At 40.7% G+C, this 16953-nt stretch overlaps 1 protein-coding gene across 5 annotated transcripts in view; it reads left to right on the forward strand.

Annotated features, from left to right (window-relative positions):
• The window catches only part of chd3 (chromodomain helicase DNA binding protein 3), a 46816-nt gene that overhangs the window by 7818 nt on the left and 22045 nt on the right, over positions 1-16953 (forward strand). For 3 of the 5 annotated variants that reach the window (XM_028563978.1, XM_028563981.1, XM_028563979.1), the window contains exons 9-31: positions 1328-1597; positions 3166-3369; positions 3496-3719; positions 4045-4176; positions 4659-4755; positions 5117-5308; positions 5395-5595; positions 5873-6010; positions 6582-6703; positions 6918-7091; positions 7944-8085; positions 8364-8495; positions 8811-8928; positions 9973-10097; positions 10183-10414; positions 10710-10894; positions 11830-12007; positions 12341-12427; positions 12776-12861; positions 13248-13381; positions 13522-13666; positions 15727-15889; positions 15997-16154. In XM_028563978.1, coding sequence (XP_028419779.1) covers positions 1328-1597; positions 3166-3369; positions 3496-3719; positions 4045-4176; positions 4659-4755; positions 5117-5308; positions 5395-5595; positions 5873-6010; positions 6582-6703; positions 6918-7091; positions 7944-8085; positions 8364-8495; positions 8811-8928; positions 9973-10097; positions 10183-10414; positions 10710-10894; positions 11830-12007; positions 12341-12427; positions 12776-12861; positions 13248-13381; positions 13522-13666; positions 15727-15889; positions 15997-16154 — 3639 coding nt within the window. The remainder of the gene's footprint in view (positions 1-1327; positions 1598-3165; positions 3370-3495; positions 3720-4044; positions 4177-4658; positions 4756-5116; positions 5309-5394; positions 5596-5872; positions 6011-6581; positions 6704-6917; positions 7092-7943; positions 8086-8363; positions 8496-8810; positions 8929-9972; positions 10098-10182; positions 10415-10709; positions 10895-11829; positions 12008-12340; positions 12428-12775; positions 12862-13247; positions 13382-13521; positions 13667-15726; positions 15890-15996; positions 16155-16953) is intronic. The other 2 variants (XM_028563980.1, XM_028563982.1) reach the window with 1 other exon arrangement.

Below are 16953 nucleotides of genomic sequence, written 5' to 3' on the forward strand. Positions count from 1 at the left end.
CACACACACGTTCCCCTCTATTTAGTAATGCAACAGGAGATGAACAATGTATAAAATGTCTGAGATTGAACATGATTTAGAAGACTAACTGACCTCAGATCAGTTAGTGGCCTATGTAAATTTTGGGGCGTTACAAAGATAGAAGGTAGAGCCAAATGAGAAGGAGTTGAGAAGTTTGTTCTGAGCTTTGTTCAGATTCGCCTGTTTTCAGAGCCATTTTCAAATTGTGAGATTGGCAGAGGAAAGAGGTGTCAATGGGATTTTGAGGTTCTATGTATGTCCTATTTACCCTCCAAACTGTTGTTTTTCAACTATGATCGGCTTTGCATTCTATCGCCCCTTTAAAACAAATGAATTGTAGTCCAGATTATGGCTGCACAATACTGTATGACCTAAAATCAGAATCACGATTAATTACCTCGATAATAAAAAAAAATTCTGATTAGTTTTTTTTATCTTCATAGTTCATTGGCAAGGTTCATACTGTAAATAGGCTCAAATATTGAAGGTGAGATATTTTTTTCTAATTCAAAAGTGCTTATTTTTGTTATTTTAAAATAATTGAAGGAAACCCAAAACGGGAACTATTATGGCCTTTTTATTGAAAATGTATAAAATTGAAATGAAAGCACACATTGCTAGAAATGAAAATGTCTTGTCACATTTTAGTTTTATAAAAATGATTGAAATTATCGTCATGGGAAAAATAAGTTGATAACAGCTTCAGAATTTCAATGTCGATACATTTTCGAATTAATCGCCCTAGTCCAGATCTTTGTGAAATTCTTCTTTATAGATGTAGTCCTACTACCAGCTGCCGGTTTGTTGCTCGTTGACGCTATGCTGCTATATGAAAGAAATGTAAAATGGCATATGCTACTTGCAAACAGTCAAGTGTGTAACATGACGCTGCCATGATTTCCAAAAGAAGCTCAACAAACGACTCGCATCCTCCTTTTATTCTGCAGAAAGTCAATCAGCTGCCACAGTTTAATACTTTTCCTCCAGACTTTTAGCTTTCTATTTTTGAGCTAGCCAATATTATTCCTTTAAGTGGTAATGTTGTTATACCCAAATATACTCATGACTCACAAATAGGCATTGGTGCACAGGAAAAGGAGACCGCAAATATGCTTAATATTGCTTGACTTGCTCTCTACTAAAAATTTCCTCCTCAAATTAATCCTGCAAGTCTGGGGGATTGACCAGCTTCTGAGTTCTCCCCCAGGTGATGGTAACTATCAGCTGGATCCAACTTGACTGCAAAAATGGTATTGTCAATTTTTCACTCAATTGAGATGTCAATCAATAAACGTTTCTTTCCCAGGAAAAAGAAGGAATCCAGTGGGAAGCAAAGGACGAGGACTTTGAGGATTTCGAGGAGGACAGCGAGGACAGAGTGATATCAGAGGTCAGCATTGGGGTCCCCGCCGGGGCGGAAGAGGAAGATGACGACCACATGGAGTTCTGTCGGGTGTGTAAAGACGGAGGTGAACTGTTGTGCTGCGACACCTGCACCTCCTCCTACCACATCCACTGTCTAAACCCGCCACTGCCAGAGATCCCCAACGGAGAGTGGCTGTGTCCGCGATGCATGGTGAGTTGCTCCTGTTTTTACTTCAATGTAAAACATCTGCTAATATATGGTTGTTTTTTTTTAAGGTTTTTTTTTGGGGCATTTTTAGGCCTTTATTTGATAGAACAGCTTAGACATGAAAGGGGAGAGTGAGGGGAATGACATGCAGCAAAGGGCCACAGGTCGGAGTCCTAAGACCTGGGCCCGCTGCGTCGACTGAGCCTCCGTATATGGGCCATGCTCTACCAAGTGAGCTACACAGGCGCCCCTTTCTCCATCTAGTTTAATTGTTGATTTACAGGCTTACAAATTCAGGATGTATAAGTCCCTTTACTAATATTTGATGAAAACAGATTGTATATACCTTCTTATATTCTGACAAAATAGGAGTAGTAGGACATTTTAGTTTGTTGCTTTATTTTGATTTGGAGTAAAAAGTCTCTTTCTGTCACAAAGCTGAATGATCAATATGAAATCTGTATGTTCAGTTAGTGCCTTTACATTAACTTAGGTAACTGGGTGACAGTCGGCTTTTTGCATTAATCTGATGTTTTAAATGTGCGTATGTGACTTTAGACACGGAGAGTGTCGCTGTGACAGCAGTGTTGCAAGAAAAGATCACTTCACGTAGCGATGAATCCTTGTGTTTTAGTCTGACTAAAATGGAAATGGACACTGATGTCTATAAGTCTAAATAAGTCAGGTTCCACCGCTAAACAATTACATTTAGACACATTTGTGCTGTAAACCGTTCTCTTACTATGCTGTCAGTCTAAATGCTCCCACACTCACACACCTAAACAAAAAGTCACGAGGCAGCATCTTGTATTGATAATACGATTAAAATAAGTAGCTATTGTTAGAAAATAACACTGACGCTGACTGTGGACGTGATTTCCTGTGCAAAATGTTTTTTTGTGTGCATGTACTGATTTTCACCCAATATCTCATTCATGTTGTCTGTTGCTGTCTTTGTTTGAGGCACTTTGGGGAATCAGTGTAAGTCGAAAAAACTTGTGATTTGTGCCTCCCAAGGACTCACATCACTGCTGAACGCTCCCTTCAAAGTCTCTATTGTATTACATTAGACAAAGTTTATTTTGTTATATTACATTAGAAAAAGTACAACGTATCAAGCCCAAACTGACTCTTTGTTAGTTACAGAGGTATCAAACAGACTCAGCTGTGTGTCATTGAATAATTAGTCTTAACCAATCATGCGACTGCAACCACAGGATCAGTACACACTTTTTTTTTCATTAATAAGTAGGGCTGCTCCCTCTTAGTCAATTAGTTGAATAATCGGTTGTTTTGGTCTTAGTCAACTTAGATTTCTTTAGTCGATTAGTCATATTTTATGCTTTTTTCATGCTGAATGACTTATTTCCAAGAAACGTACGAGCACATCTCTGGTAAACACAAGAGTTAAAATGGCACTTTTGCATGACTCTTTGCAGAGAAACTCAGATTTACAGATCTGTCGATTAAATCAACTAAATCGATTAGTCGATACAATTGAATGAGTGTTAGTCGACTAAGAATTTCTTCAATCGAGCACAGCCCTATTAATAAGTGTATTCCCCCTCTAGTGTCCGCCTATCAAAGGACGTGTCCAGAAGATCCTCCACTGGAGATGGGGTGAACCTCCGCCTCCCATCCCGGTTCCCCCCGCTCCTGACGCACCACCTGATGCCCCCCCGCTGCCACCCATGAAGGGCAGAGCCGAGAGAGAGTTCTTTGTCAAGTTGACTGGGCAGTCCTTCTGGCATTGTACCTGGATCACTGAGCTGCAGGTGAGAGAGATAAGATTAATGGAGGGATGGATGTAAAGTGACGGTCAAATTGAGTCAAGAATTGCTCAAAATGTTGTCCCAAAGATGATCATCTTTTTCTCCCTCGTCCTCTTTTCTTCCTTCCAGCTGGAGATCTTCCACTCTGTGATGTTCAGAAACTACCAGAGGAAGACGGACATGGACGAGCCTCCCAGTCTGGATTACGGGTCGGGCGGAGAGGACGAGAACGGAGTGGGAAAGAGCGAGAAGAGGAGGGCCAAGGACCCCCAGTATGCCATACTGGAAGACAAGTACTACAGATTTGGGATCAAGCCTGAGTGGATGATGATCCACCGCATCATCAACCACAGGTGAGGTTTGTGTGTGTGAGCATGAGCATGCAGTATATCTGGTCTTCTGTGTGTGTCACACGTTATTTCATTAAGTTCTTTAAAAAATATGTTAAGTACTAAAGCATGCCAGGCTATATGTCTTTAGTTCCTGAGGGTATTGTTATTGATTTATAATGTATTCCATGGTCAGCCAATGTGATTTATTTATATTTATAAACATATAGTGGGATATTGTTTTTGGCCTCTAAAGTACAAAATGGTGGTTTACAAAAACTGACAACATTTGTACACATTCACAGAAATTTCATAAGCACGCACTTTACTGTATGTGTCTCGCTGCTAGTGTGGATAAGAAGGGGACATACCACTACCTGGTGAAATGGAGGGACCTGACCTATGACCAGTGCACCTGGGAGAGAGATGACCTGGACATCCCAGAATTTGCAATTTACAAGGGCAACTACTGGAAGCACAGGTAGGACCTGCTGGAAACATTTGACCCACACTTTTGAATATAACAAGCAAGAGCTGCTTTTTTTTTTACAGCAAGACAGTAGGCAGAAACAGTTTTCAAAATGAGTCTAGTAATGATATAGTTTCAGCTCTTTTCATTGGGTTAGAGGTTTGTCATGGGACCGCAGAGCGTCCCAAAGTATGGAAACCTACCTGTAGGTCAATGCTTTTAACCCTTGTGTTGTCTTCCCGTTTTTTTCCCGTCGTTTTTGACGCCATTTTTTTCACAGTTTTTGCTTTTTGCAACGTTTTAAATTGTTACATTTTTCTTCTACACATTTTCAGCGCTTCTTTCTACGTCCCATATTTTCTGATATAAAACAAAAATTGAAAACGGGTCAATTGGACCCTAAGTCAACACAGGGGTTAAAATACTCAGACGTTTATTACACATATTTACTCGTTTGTTTACTTTCGTGCTTGACTCAACTTGCTGTCGAACAGAGATGCAATAATGAAGGAGGATCCAGACAAACCCAGGAGGATGAGGAGCAAGATCCAGGAGGGTGAAGAGGAGTCTCCTGCCTCGCCGGTCACTGATGTGAGTTAACTGTAGTTGATTTTTGTTTCTTCAGTCAGATTTTAAAAGACAACCATATTGTTGAGGGCATTGCTTTTATTTGTGTTGTGATGTGACAACTGACGTACTCTTACGCATACTACTTAATTACCTAGTTTCATATAAGGTGAAACCGTATTATTTTTATGTGTTAATTAATCTAGTGAATAAAATGTACAATACATTCTCAAAAGTTTGTTTAATGGGTTGATTTTGTCTTGTGGAAAAAAAAACTTGAATTGAATTTGAACTTGAATTATTTGTTAATGTAACTACAATTAAAACTACAGTTAACTCTATCCCAATCAGGTTTTTCAAGTCTTTCCTCTGTGTCTCCGTCCAGCCTACAATAAAATACGAGGAACAGCCCGACTTTGTCACATCGACGGGTGGGACGCTGCACCTGTACCAGCTGGAGGGTCTGAACTGGCTTCGGTTTTCCTGGGCTCAGGGCACAGACACAATCCTGGCAGACGAGATGGGCCTGGGCAAGACCATCCAGACCATCGTCTTCCTCTACTCACTCTTTAAAGAGGTACTGGAGCCCCTTGGTCCTGTTATTGTCTAGTTTTCACTGATTTCGAAGATTGCATGAATTGTTCCTCCTCATCCGTCCCTCAGGGTCACACTAAGGGTCCGTTCCTGGTCAGCGCTCCGCTCTCCACCATCATCAACTGGGAGAGGGAGTTTGAGATGTGGGCGCCCGACTTCTACGTGGTGACATACACGGGAGACAAGGACAGCCGAGCTATCATCAGAGAGAACGAGTTCTCCTTCGACGACACGGCTGTCAAAGGAGGGAAGAAGGCCTTCAAACTGAGGGTGAGGAAAATAGATTTGCGTTATCCACGGCTGGGCAATAATTCAATTCTATCTGGGATTTTTTGTCAGTGGAATCGTGTTGTCATTTTAGGATAATTTCGTGTTATTTTTTATTTATTTTTTTATTCTTAATAATTCCCAGCAAAATGTAACTCAAAGCTATGTTTTATGTTAGCATAAACATTAACGATCAAAATATGACAAAACAAATATGATCTTAATATAATATAACATCCTATCCTCCTTCCTCTTAAGTTTCCCTCTTATCTTCCTGCAGAGAGAGGCTCCTATCAAATTCCACGTGCTGCTGACCTCCTACGAGTTGGTGACCATTGACCAGACGGCGCTCAAGTCCATCGACTGGGCCTGTCTGGTGGTGGACGAGGCTCACCGGCTCAAGAACAACCAGTCCAAGGTACTGCAGCTACTGTGTGTGTCTTTGTGTGTCAACGTTAATATAAATCCCATTATATAATTTAAAGGCCCTTTAAAAAAGGTTTTTAAAGAATTGTGACCAAGATACTGTACGTACGGAGTAAGACATGTCACAGCTGGAAAATAATCTTGTCAGCGCTCTCTGGTGGACAAACCATGTAGTGGCAGAAATCTTTCTATATCAACTCCAGTATCTTTAACATATTTGGTATTTTTCGACTGCAAGTTCTTTTTACTTCAGTTTTCACTCTCAAATTCCATTTACTTCATTATACCAAAACACTACATCTATAAGTCAACTAAAACATTTTAAATGCTAGTACACCTGCACTTGCAGATGTATGTACGAATACGTTGATAATGTCGACCACACATGACAATCAATAAATTAATGAATGCATTATATGACAAATACATTATAGTTATATGTTTTTTTGTTTGTTTGTCTGACTTAGTACTGCCTTTACATCCAACAAGGAAAAGAAGAATATTGTTAAACATGTATAATATAACTGCAGATGTATGATAGGGACTGTAACTTGTCTTTGCAGTTTTTTAGGCGTCTGAACGACTATAAGATCGACCACAAGCTGCTGCTGACAGGAACTCCACTACAGAACAACCTGGAGGAGCTGTTTCACCTGCTCAACTTCCTCACACCCAACCGCTTCAAGTAGGACGTCTCACACACACACACACACACACACACACACACACACACACACACACACACACACACACACAGACATAATTATTTTACTGCATGTACTGCATATCATTCCTTCCCTTTTTAGTAATAATTCATTAATGGTGTCAGATAATGTGTGATAATTTGAACCAAGAACTCGGTACTACCAGTCCGTCACCCAGTCCGTCTCTCTGTACAGTAACCTTGATGGCTTCCTGGAAGAGTTTGCCGACATCTCCAAGGAGGACCAGATCAAGAAGCTCCACGACCTGCTGGGGCCTCACATGCTGCGGAGGCTGAAGGCAGACGTCTTCAAGAACATGCCCTCCAAAACCGAGCTGATTGTCAGAGTGGAGCTGAGCCCTATGCAGAAGTACGACACGCGGGAGGGTTTAGGGGGAAATGTGGATACGCTGGCGATCGTCATTTTTAGATAACTGGGGCACGTTCCCCTCTAGCTACATCATTGACCACTTAGCCTTCATTTTCTTGAACAAGGCACTTTTAAGGTGCTCTGTGGTCAACATTGGAGGACTGTTTTGAAATTTCCAGTAAGCATGATTTAGATTTTTGCAGGTCAAAACATCTGGATATCCAGATTAAAGCTGGGCAACATTTGTTTTTGTTTCATCTAGGTTACATTCAACCTTTATTTTAACACCTGTTTATCAGATTTATCATAGGGCCTGCTTCATGTTGAAATAGTAACTGCAATACTATTGTAATGGCTGCAATTTAAACATTTAAAAAAACAAAGAACATTTTAAACTTGAAGTCCTGACATGTTTTTACCTGCAAATAACATTAATCATGGTTGGTTAGCTGTGATTATTTGAATTTTTTAAAGGCCAACTGTTACTGTGGGAGCTACAAATGTAAAAATCTTACAACATATTTGAAATGGACAACAATAATTGGATTTCATGGAAATTAACAAGCCCCACACTGAAAATGCAATAGATATATAAGATGTTATTTTGTTAATCAATCAAAAATCCCCAATTTGCCACTGATTAATGTGGCTTAAAGGGATTCAGAGCAATATATACTTATAATTTGCAGAAAAAAATTGCATGTAATATTGAAGTAGAAAATTAGACAATTCCTCAACAAATCGTTAGGCTATTTTTTATAAACAATGAAGGGTTGAGAGGAGAAAAAGAAAGGACGTTTATCTTAGTCTTTGTGTGGGTTTTTTCATTTGTCTTTATGTTTTTAAATACAGAAAATACTACAAGCTGATTCTGACCAAGAACTTTGAGGCTCTGAACTCAAAAGGTGGAGGAAACCAGGTCTCCCTGCTCAACATTATGATGGACCTAAAGAAGTGCTGCAACCACCCCTACCTCTTCCCTGTCGCCTCCATGGTGAGAACACACACACACATAATCTTGTCCTTGACAATACCCTGTCTATAGCCATAACATAGCTCTTTGATAGAAATATAATAGAAGAAAACCAATAATTATTTGCTAGTATTTCATTCTTTTCAAACCATTTGTTTTGAATTTCTCTTGAATTGCAGAAAAGTGACACCTTGTGGTGATGATTAGTAGTGCTCTTTTTTAAATCACATTTGTACTAACGACAGTTGAGATGCAGACAGTCATTTCTTCCTCATGGCATGGTTCGTGTGTGTTCGTAGGAAGCCCAAAAAACCCCAACCGGTGCTTACGAGGGGTCGGCCCTCACTAAGGCCTCTGGGAAACTGACGCTGTTGCAGAAAATGCTGAGTAAACTGAAAGAGCAGGGGCACCGAGTACTGGTCTTCTCACAGGTATATTCACACACACACACACACACACACACACACACACACACACACACACACACACACACACACACACACACACACACACACACACACACACACACACACACACACACACACACACACACACACACATACATACAGTATGCATAAGCACAGTTAAGTATACACACACCAGATGGACAGCTCCCTTCACAGATGTTAAACTAGTCCCATGGTGCCTCCAGAAGGCTCAGCAGCAGACTGATTCCAACTGTGCGTGGGTAATCGAGTATACAGTAGATGAAAACACTTCTTTCTCTTTCTCTCCTCCATTTTTAGATGACTAAGATGCTGGATTTACTAGAAGATTTCTTAGACCATGAAGGTTACAAGTATGAAAGAATTGATGGAGGCGTCACAGGAGCACTGAGACAAGAGGCCATTGACCGCTTCAATGGTGAGATACTGGATGATGTGCAGTCATTGAAGGTGCAGTAAGCTGGTCATGTAGGATTTACATCATTATCACCTATTGTTCCCTTGAGTAGTTCCCGAAAAAAATTGAAATAATGCATTTTACTTCACAAGAGAACATTGTTTAAAGTTACCAGAAAACTACTTAATTGGCGACTGCAGAAACAGCAGAACTTCCTGTTTCTTATTGTCAGGGACAGCTAGTTAAATAAAACAGAATTTCAAAAGAAATGTCTAATGAAGAGGTATCATAATGAAAATACTGTAGCAATACTGTGTTCCTATTTGCTTTTTGGGCTTTTTTAGACTTCCATGCTGGATTTTTTTGGTGATCATCACAGTTTGATTTTTTTCCAGTTTATGATTGAAATGCAAGTAGATGGTAGAAGGAGATGGAGTCAGGCAACAGGGTGAGACTCAATTGCTGGAACTTAACTAACAGCCTTAGTATTTGTATGCTCCTAAAACCTAAGAGAAAAATCATTTCAGTATCAGGCAAATTATCAATATGAGGCACAGAATCTGTCTTAATGTTTTAAAAAAAGTGATCAAACTAAAAATATACACTTACAAAATGACCCTCCAGATCTATTCTCAAAAATCAAAATAGTTGCACAGAATTTATTAAAATGATACAAAATATTTTAATATATATATGAATATTTCAGGTATTAAAAAAGCATAAACTAAACCAGAAACAATGATGAGGGAAAGAAAAATCCCTTCACAAAAATGTAGGAAATGTAACAGCAGTACAGATGAACAGTAGCATAGCAAAGCATTTCAAACTTATCGAAAAACATCCAGAATTGAACAAATAACAAAAAGGAAAGGTTTGCAAAAGAAAGCTGGATATCAAATTCAATCCATGTCAATTACTTAATGTCCCCTGAAATGAAAACCGTATTACCATTATAAAGATAACATAAGTTACTGGCATCAATAGGATCCTTTCGTTAAAAAGAAATGATTATTATTACTGGCTGTTAGTTTCTCTCACACACTCTCTCTGTCTCTCTGCCCACAGCTCCTGGTGCTTGTCAGTTTTGTTTCTTGCTCTCCACCAGAGCGGGAGGTTTAGGCATCAACTTGGCCACAGCAGACACAGTTGTCATCTTCGACTCTGACTGGAACCCTCACAATGACATACAGGTACTGTAGACTGGTAGCTGCTGAGGAAGGAAACGATTTAATACTACCTAAAATTCATGTTTGGGCTTTATCCCTCTCTGCGTAGGCGTTCAGTCGAGCCCACCGAATCGGGCAAGCCAACAAGGTGATGATCTACCGCTTCGTGACGCGAGCCAGCGTGGAGGAGCGCATCACCCAGGTGGCCAAGAGAAAGATGATGCTGACCCACCTGGTGGTCCGGCCAGGCCTGGGCTCCAAAGCTGGCTCCATGTCCAAACAGGAACTGGATGACATCCTCAAGTTTGGAACGGAAGAGCTCTTCAAGGATGAAGTCGAACGTGAGTTTTTTTCCCCAACTCCACAAGAATATTTTGTCAAGGGAAGATAAGATGTTTAGTCATATATAATAATGTGGGAATTTGGAGCTTTAATGTCTGGGTCAAAGTTGGAGATTGCAGGCTTCTTCTCCTGAATGAGATTATTTTGTCAAACACACTCACTTTAATGTAATTTAATCTCATTTGTCTTATTCTGGTTTTCTTGACAATATCATTGGTTGACAAGAAAAATGTGTGAAATTTGTCTGGAGGAACAGGACAAATCATTTCCACTTTTTAACTCCACGTGTGGCAGGTATGAAGAATAGTTCGGGGGATAAAGTTGAGGACGAGGGCAGCGTGATCCATTACGACAGCGTTGCCATCGAGAGGCTGCTGGACCGAAGCCAAGACGCCACAGACGACTCGGACGTCCAGAACATGAACGAGTACCTCAGCTCCTTCAAAGTGGCCCAGTACATGGTCCGAGAGGAGGATAAGGTAAGAGGGAAGAGGTCGACAGGATCTTTCAAATAATATGATAGATTTTAGGTTTAAAAGGATCTTTGTAGACATTTCCAAGTTATATCTTCCATATCCAGCAACTGTGCACCTAATGACAAGCTTTATTATAGTTACTCACTTAAAATAAGAAATAAACATAGACCTCTCAGCAACACTTAGGTAGTGTCCTCGCACAGATGTCATGTATAGATGGATAGTGCGGAAACGATAAGTGGATTACTTGATAAATCAATTCACAGACAATTACCGCAAAAACTCTAGTTTGATAATCAATTAATCGTGTGAGACATTTCCTCACACAGAAAAGGCAATCATTCACTGGTTCCAGCTTTTCAAATTTGATGATTTGCTACTTTTCTTTGTCTTTTCTGATACTGAACTGAATATTTGGGGGTTTGAACTGTTTGTTGGACAAAACAGGGAATTTTGAAGATGTGAACTTTGGCTTTGGGAAATTGCGATGGTAATTGTGTGTACTATTTTCTGAAACTTTACACACTATACAAATAAATGATAAACAATAATCTGTATATTGTTGTGGGGGCATGGGACAGGGAATGATGAGATGCAGCACAAAAATAGCCTACAATGTTTAATTGTAAAGCTATTTGTTTTGAATCATTTAGTTTCCTTGCATCCCAGTAGCAAACATTGAAAAGCCTGGTAACAGTCTGTGGCCCCCTTGTTGGGAACCTTTGGTGTAAAAGGCTGGTAGATAGTAAGAGAAGAGTGGTGTGTCAAAGCCCACAGTCACATTTGATGTGTAAATGAATGCACATATGTTGTAGTAATGTGACTGATAACCACAATCAGTTCATTTCGGAGACGTTTGATCTTTGCAATGAAGTCTGCAAATAATTGAATCTATTTGACAAGAGTTGTAACTGCCGTGTACTTTTCTGCCGCTCCAGATCGAGGAGATCGAGCGGGAGATCATTAAACAGGAGGAGAACGTGGATCCGGATTATTGGGAGAAACTGTTGCGGCATCACTACGAGCAGCAACAAGAGGACCTGGCGAGCAAACTGGGCAAAGGCAAGAGGAACCGCAAGCCTGTCAACTACAACGATGCTGCACAGGAAGACCAAGGTAGGGACCGGGTTTGGACCGGTACTGTATGGACCTGGTAGTCTCAAAAAAGCTCAAGGAAGCTGAGTAAACTCCTGTAAATTGCTTTATATCAAACTCTGGGTTTCAAAATGAATCCTCTTTCACATGATCCTATGAATGATTTCTGAAAGTAAGACTGTATTTTTTATTTATTGTTAAGATTGTTGCTACGTTTCATCTTCTAATCTTATGATCATAGTATAAAGTAGGATTAGTAGGATTTTAGATGATATGTCTTCTGTCTGAGTTATTGCTTGCACAGTGGAAGTGAATGGGCCTGGCCTATTGACAGACCACCATGTGCTGTTTCAGAGTGGCATGCTGACATTTCAGATAACCAGTCCGAGTATTCAGTGGGCTCCGAGGAGGAGGACGAGGACTTTGATGACCGGCCAGAAGGTAAGGAGAGATAAAATAAAAAAGACATCAAACCGAGCAGCGCTCCTCATGAACGATGAAAGATGGCTGTTGGAACACACACACATATGTTCAGGTCTGTGTTTAATTACGTTAAGTTGTTGCCTGGCAGTTGAACACGTTAGATTGCCAAAAAACGCAAACCGCCAATCACCCGTGAGTTTCAAACAGTTAGAGGAAAACGCTCTAAGCATTTCAGAAGTTTTTGATTCTTGGTTGATGTACTGATGAAATACTAACTGTACATTTCAAGAAACTCTGCAAGTTTGCAAAATCCTCTGTCCTCTGTGTATTTTCACCATTCTTTCTGTTGCCTCCTGTTACCTGCAGGTCGACGGCAGTCACGTCGCCAGTTGAGGAATGAGAAGGATAAACCTCTGCCTCCTCTTTTGGCCAGAGTGGGAGGCAACCTTGAGGTTTGTACAACTTTCTTCAACCAATTCTTCTTTCATTTTGTGTGTTATGTGATATTATTGGAATCTGTCAACTTTGGTGTAAATTGAACTGGCACTCTTAGATATTTTTCTAACAATCTTAAATCAATGATGGCAGCAAGGCTATTACATCTACAGCAACTCTGTACCTTCCAAGCTCATTTATCATCCTGATAATGGTGGACTTGTATAAATGGCCTGCATCGTTCCAGCGAGGATTCAAAGTTTATTTTAGTGTTATTAGACATTCTCATTGAAAGTCTTCCAGAAAAAATAACAATGCAGAGATACATTTTAACAGACCAACACTATTTCCACTGCCCAGACAGTGCCAGCTTCACTCAGGAAACATACTGTAATTTCGATAGGTGCTGGGCTTTAACACACGGCAGCGAAAGGCTTTCCTGAACGCAGTGATGCGCTGGGGGATGCCGTCTCAGGACGCTTTCTCCTCTCAGTGGCTGGTCAGAGACCTCAGGGGCAAGACTGAGAAAGAATTCAAGTAAGGAAAAACTGTATTGATTGAAATTGTTTACATGCATTCTTTCTCCATTTCTATCTGTCCTTTAACCATATATTTCTCCACTTCTTCTTCTTCTTCTTCTTCTTCTTCTTCTTCTTCTTCTTCTTCTTCTCTGCCAGAGCTTACGTGTCTCTCTTCATGCGTCACTTATGCGAGCCAGTGGCTGACGGGGCGGAGACGTTCGCAGATGGTGTGCCGAGGGAGGGCCTGTGTCGCCAGCCAGTCCTCACCCGCATCGGCGTCATGTCTCTCGTCAAGAAGAAGGTCAGACCAATGCTGTTCGCCTTCCTTAATCAAGACAAATGCAGTGAATGAAGCAAGCTATGACACTTAAAGTTGTAATCCGCAACATTCCAGTACTGGTTGATTTTGCGACACCTGTGGTTACCATGGTAACACAAGTGTGGTATAATCAAGGGGGTAAGCTTCGCTTCAGAACGCGAACCTCCGATGGCGCCATTTTGTTGCTACGAAGCGATCACCTCCTGTTAGCATTACACTGACCGCCATTTTTTTTTACGTTACTTGACTGCGAATAACTTTACATCTGAAGCGTTTAAAGACTCTATTTGTCCATTGTTTATTTATAAAGAAACACGACAATGTATAAAAGGCTCCATTACCTTGTACCTCACGTTATAGCTCCGTAGCAGACGTTTTTGTAAAAATAAGCTAACGATTGTGTCATAACCAAGTGACTTACTGTCGCACAGTAGAGGAATTACCGTATAGTACAGGAGAAGCTCGCAGGCAGTTTCGACTTACATTAGCGGTTTAGGTTTAATTACTAATGTTAACTAGCATGTTAGTTAGCAATAATTTGCCTGTGCTTATGTTATCTCCTTACATACACCTACGCTCTCCGTCTCTGTAAGATTGGGAATGATTGAGATTTCTCTTGTCACAGCTACCAGAAGACTTACAACTTTCAGACACGTTGCTCACGTCACATTTACGTTGTCTCTGTCAGTTGGAGGCTGCGCAGTAAAGCAAGTGATCACCGGAAAAGTGCTTCTAATAGCCTTCACTGGTCTCCGTCCAGAGCAACGGGGTCTATTGGTCCATTGTATATATGTCAATGGGTATAATACCACAGTAAAATCCTTGAGCAGCTCACGAAATAGGCTGTTGTTTTGTAGACATGTTTTTATGAACGATGGCTGTCAGTGCTAACCTCAGTAACAAATGCATTGCGTTTCCTGTGATCGCCTCACAATAAAGCAGTCTATATCCTCGACGTTCCACTTCCGGGATTGCTCCGGGGTCCCAGGAAATTCCGCCGGATGCATGTCTTCTTGCCAATGTCCGTTTCCTTCCGCTTTCTTTGTGCTGGAATTGTAAACTCCGGTGGATTTTTGAGGACTATGGTTAACTGCTCCTCAGATCTCTGCAGGGTAAATCCAGACAACTAGCTAGACTATCTGTCCAATCTGAGTTTTCTGTTGCACGACTAAAACAACCTTTGAATGTACATATTTCACCAAAGCAAGTTCCTTCCCGAGGCTATTTTGCAAAGGCTCCGTGCGGAGCTTAGCGCTGCCCATGACGATTGTGATTGGTTTAAAGAAATGCCAATAAACCAGAGTATGTTTTTTTTTTTCCGAATGCTGTGTAGACTCACCATACCCTCCTCCAAGAGGGAAGCGAGACTACAATAAAATCCACCCCGGTTTGCATTAGCAGTAACTTCTGATATGAATGAGAGTGGAAATCAACATTTAAAAAAAAATTGAAAATACTAAAACTGGATTACATACAGTACATCCTGTGAATCCCTCGGGTGTAGGTAGGCAATAAGAATCCAGTGTGGGAATGGCTAATTCCGCCACTAACTATAACACTGGCATATAGAGAGATAATTACTGAAAATAAAGACATTGAATGGCTATTGCTGAAAAAAGCATACCGTAAATGGTAACAAAAACAGGGTTTTGCTTTCATGAAACTCTTAAGGACCATAACTTGAATAGAGCGCCTCCATATCAGCAGGCTGTCTACAGGTCCATATGAAGTAGTAAGATGTCTTTAATCTAAATAAAATGTCAGAAGTCTTTTTCTAATGAAGAAATCAACCATGACATCTTGAAAGATGTTCCGATTACCCCTGCTAGTTTACTTGAATTTATCCAAACATCTCCAATCCAGTTTTCAGTCCAACTTGTTGAAACCTGCTGACATCCTGATCTGCTATCTATGCCAGGGGGAATGTATGATTTACTGCCTGGCGAGCAGGGCATGTGGGTGGTGAGTTTAAATAAGGTGATATTAGGTAAAGTGAGTGTGTGCCAAGCTTTTTTTTATTTTGCTGAGTGTTTTGTGTCCAGATCCAGGAGTTTGAGCACATCAACGGGCGGTGGAGCCTTCCAGAGCTCAAGCCTGAGGTCATCATAAACAAATCCTCCTCCAGGGCCTCCTCTCCTGCCGTGAAGACCACCACGCCCACCCCCGAAGCCAGCTATAACAACACACCTTGTACCTCAGAGCCAGGTAACCAAACCTACATGGCCACATTCACCAGATCCAGCAGGGGGCACTCCGTGTAAAGGGCACCAGATAAAGTTGGAGATTAATCTATCCATATTGTTTATGTGCAGCGACTCCTGCTCCATCAGACAAGCTGGAAAAGAACGGAAAGGAGGGAGAGAAGGACAAAGAGGAAGGCGAGGCCCAGTCTGACAAAGAGAAAGTGAAGGAGAAAGAAAAGGATGAGGGGAAAGAGGTGGACAGCAACAGGACTGCAGAGCCTGAAGAGGTGGGACACTGTTAGCTAAAACACCTACATACTGTGGTTTTCAGAGGCCAGTTAGTGTCTTCTTCATCAGCCAATTCATGTTTTCTTTTCTATTTTCATATAGAGTTCTGATTTTGCATCTTATGTAAAATGTGTAGTATTATTTAAAAATAGTTTTAGGCCTCCTTTTAAGTCACGCGCACATACAATTGTGTTCAAAATAATAGCAGTGAAAAAAGTGAATAATGCACAAAATCCTTTGAATAGCTTTTAATTCCATAATATCAATGCATTGGGAACACTTGGGAAGCACATTCAATATTATATCAAAACATGACCAAAATTGATCAAGTTTGTGTTATACCTTTACAGAAATTGAAGAAAAAGGAATATTAGGCTGCTTTTCTTTACAAACTCAAACATTTACTGTATAAACTGAAAAATGTCTGAAGGGTTTGCTTTACTTTGAATCACTGCACTAATATTTAGTTGCATAACCATTATTTCTGAGAACTGCTTCACATCTGTGTTGCATGGAGTCGACCAACTTCTGGCACCTGTGAACAGGAATTCCAGCCCAGGACGATTGCACTGGAATGTCCACAATTGGGTTTTTCCTAAGAATAGCATTTTTGATGTCACCTATGGGATTGAGGTCTTGGGATTGTGCTGGCCACACCATAACATCAATCTTGTTCATCTGGAGCAAAGACTTTGCTCGCTTACTGGTGTGTTTTGGGTCATTGTCTTGTTGAAAGACCCATTTCAAAGGCATTTCCTCTTCAGCATAAGGCAACATGACCTCTTCAAGTTTTTTGAT

Source organism: Perca flavescens, chromosome 19 (genome assembly GCF_004354835.1).
Source record: "Perca flavescens isolate YP-PL-M2 chromosome 19, PFLA_1.0, whole genome shotgun sequence".
Classification (NCBI taxonomy): domain Eukaryota; kingdom Metazoa; phylum Chordata; class Actinopteri; order Perciformes; family Percidae; genus Perca; species Perca flavescens.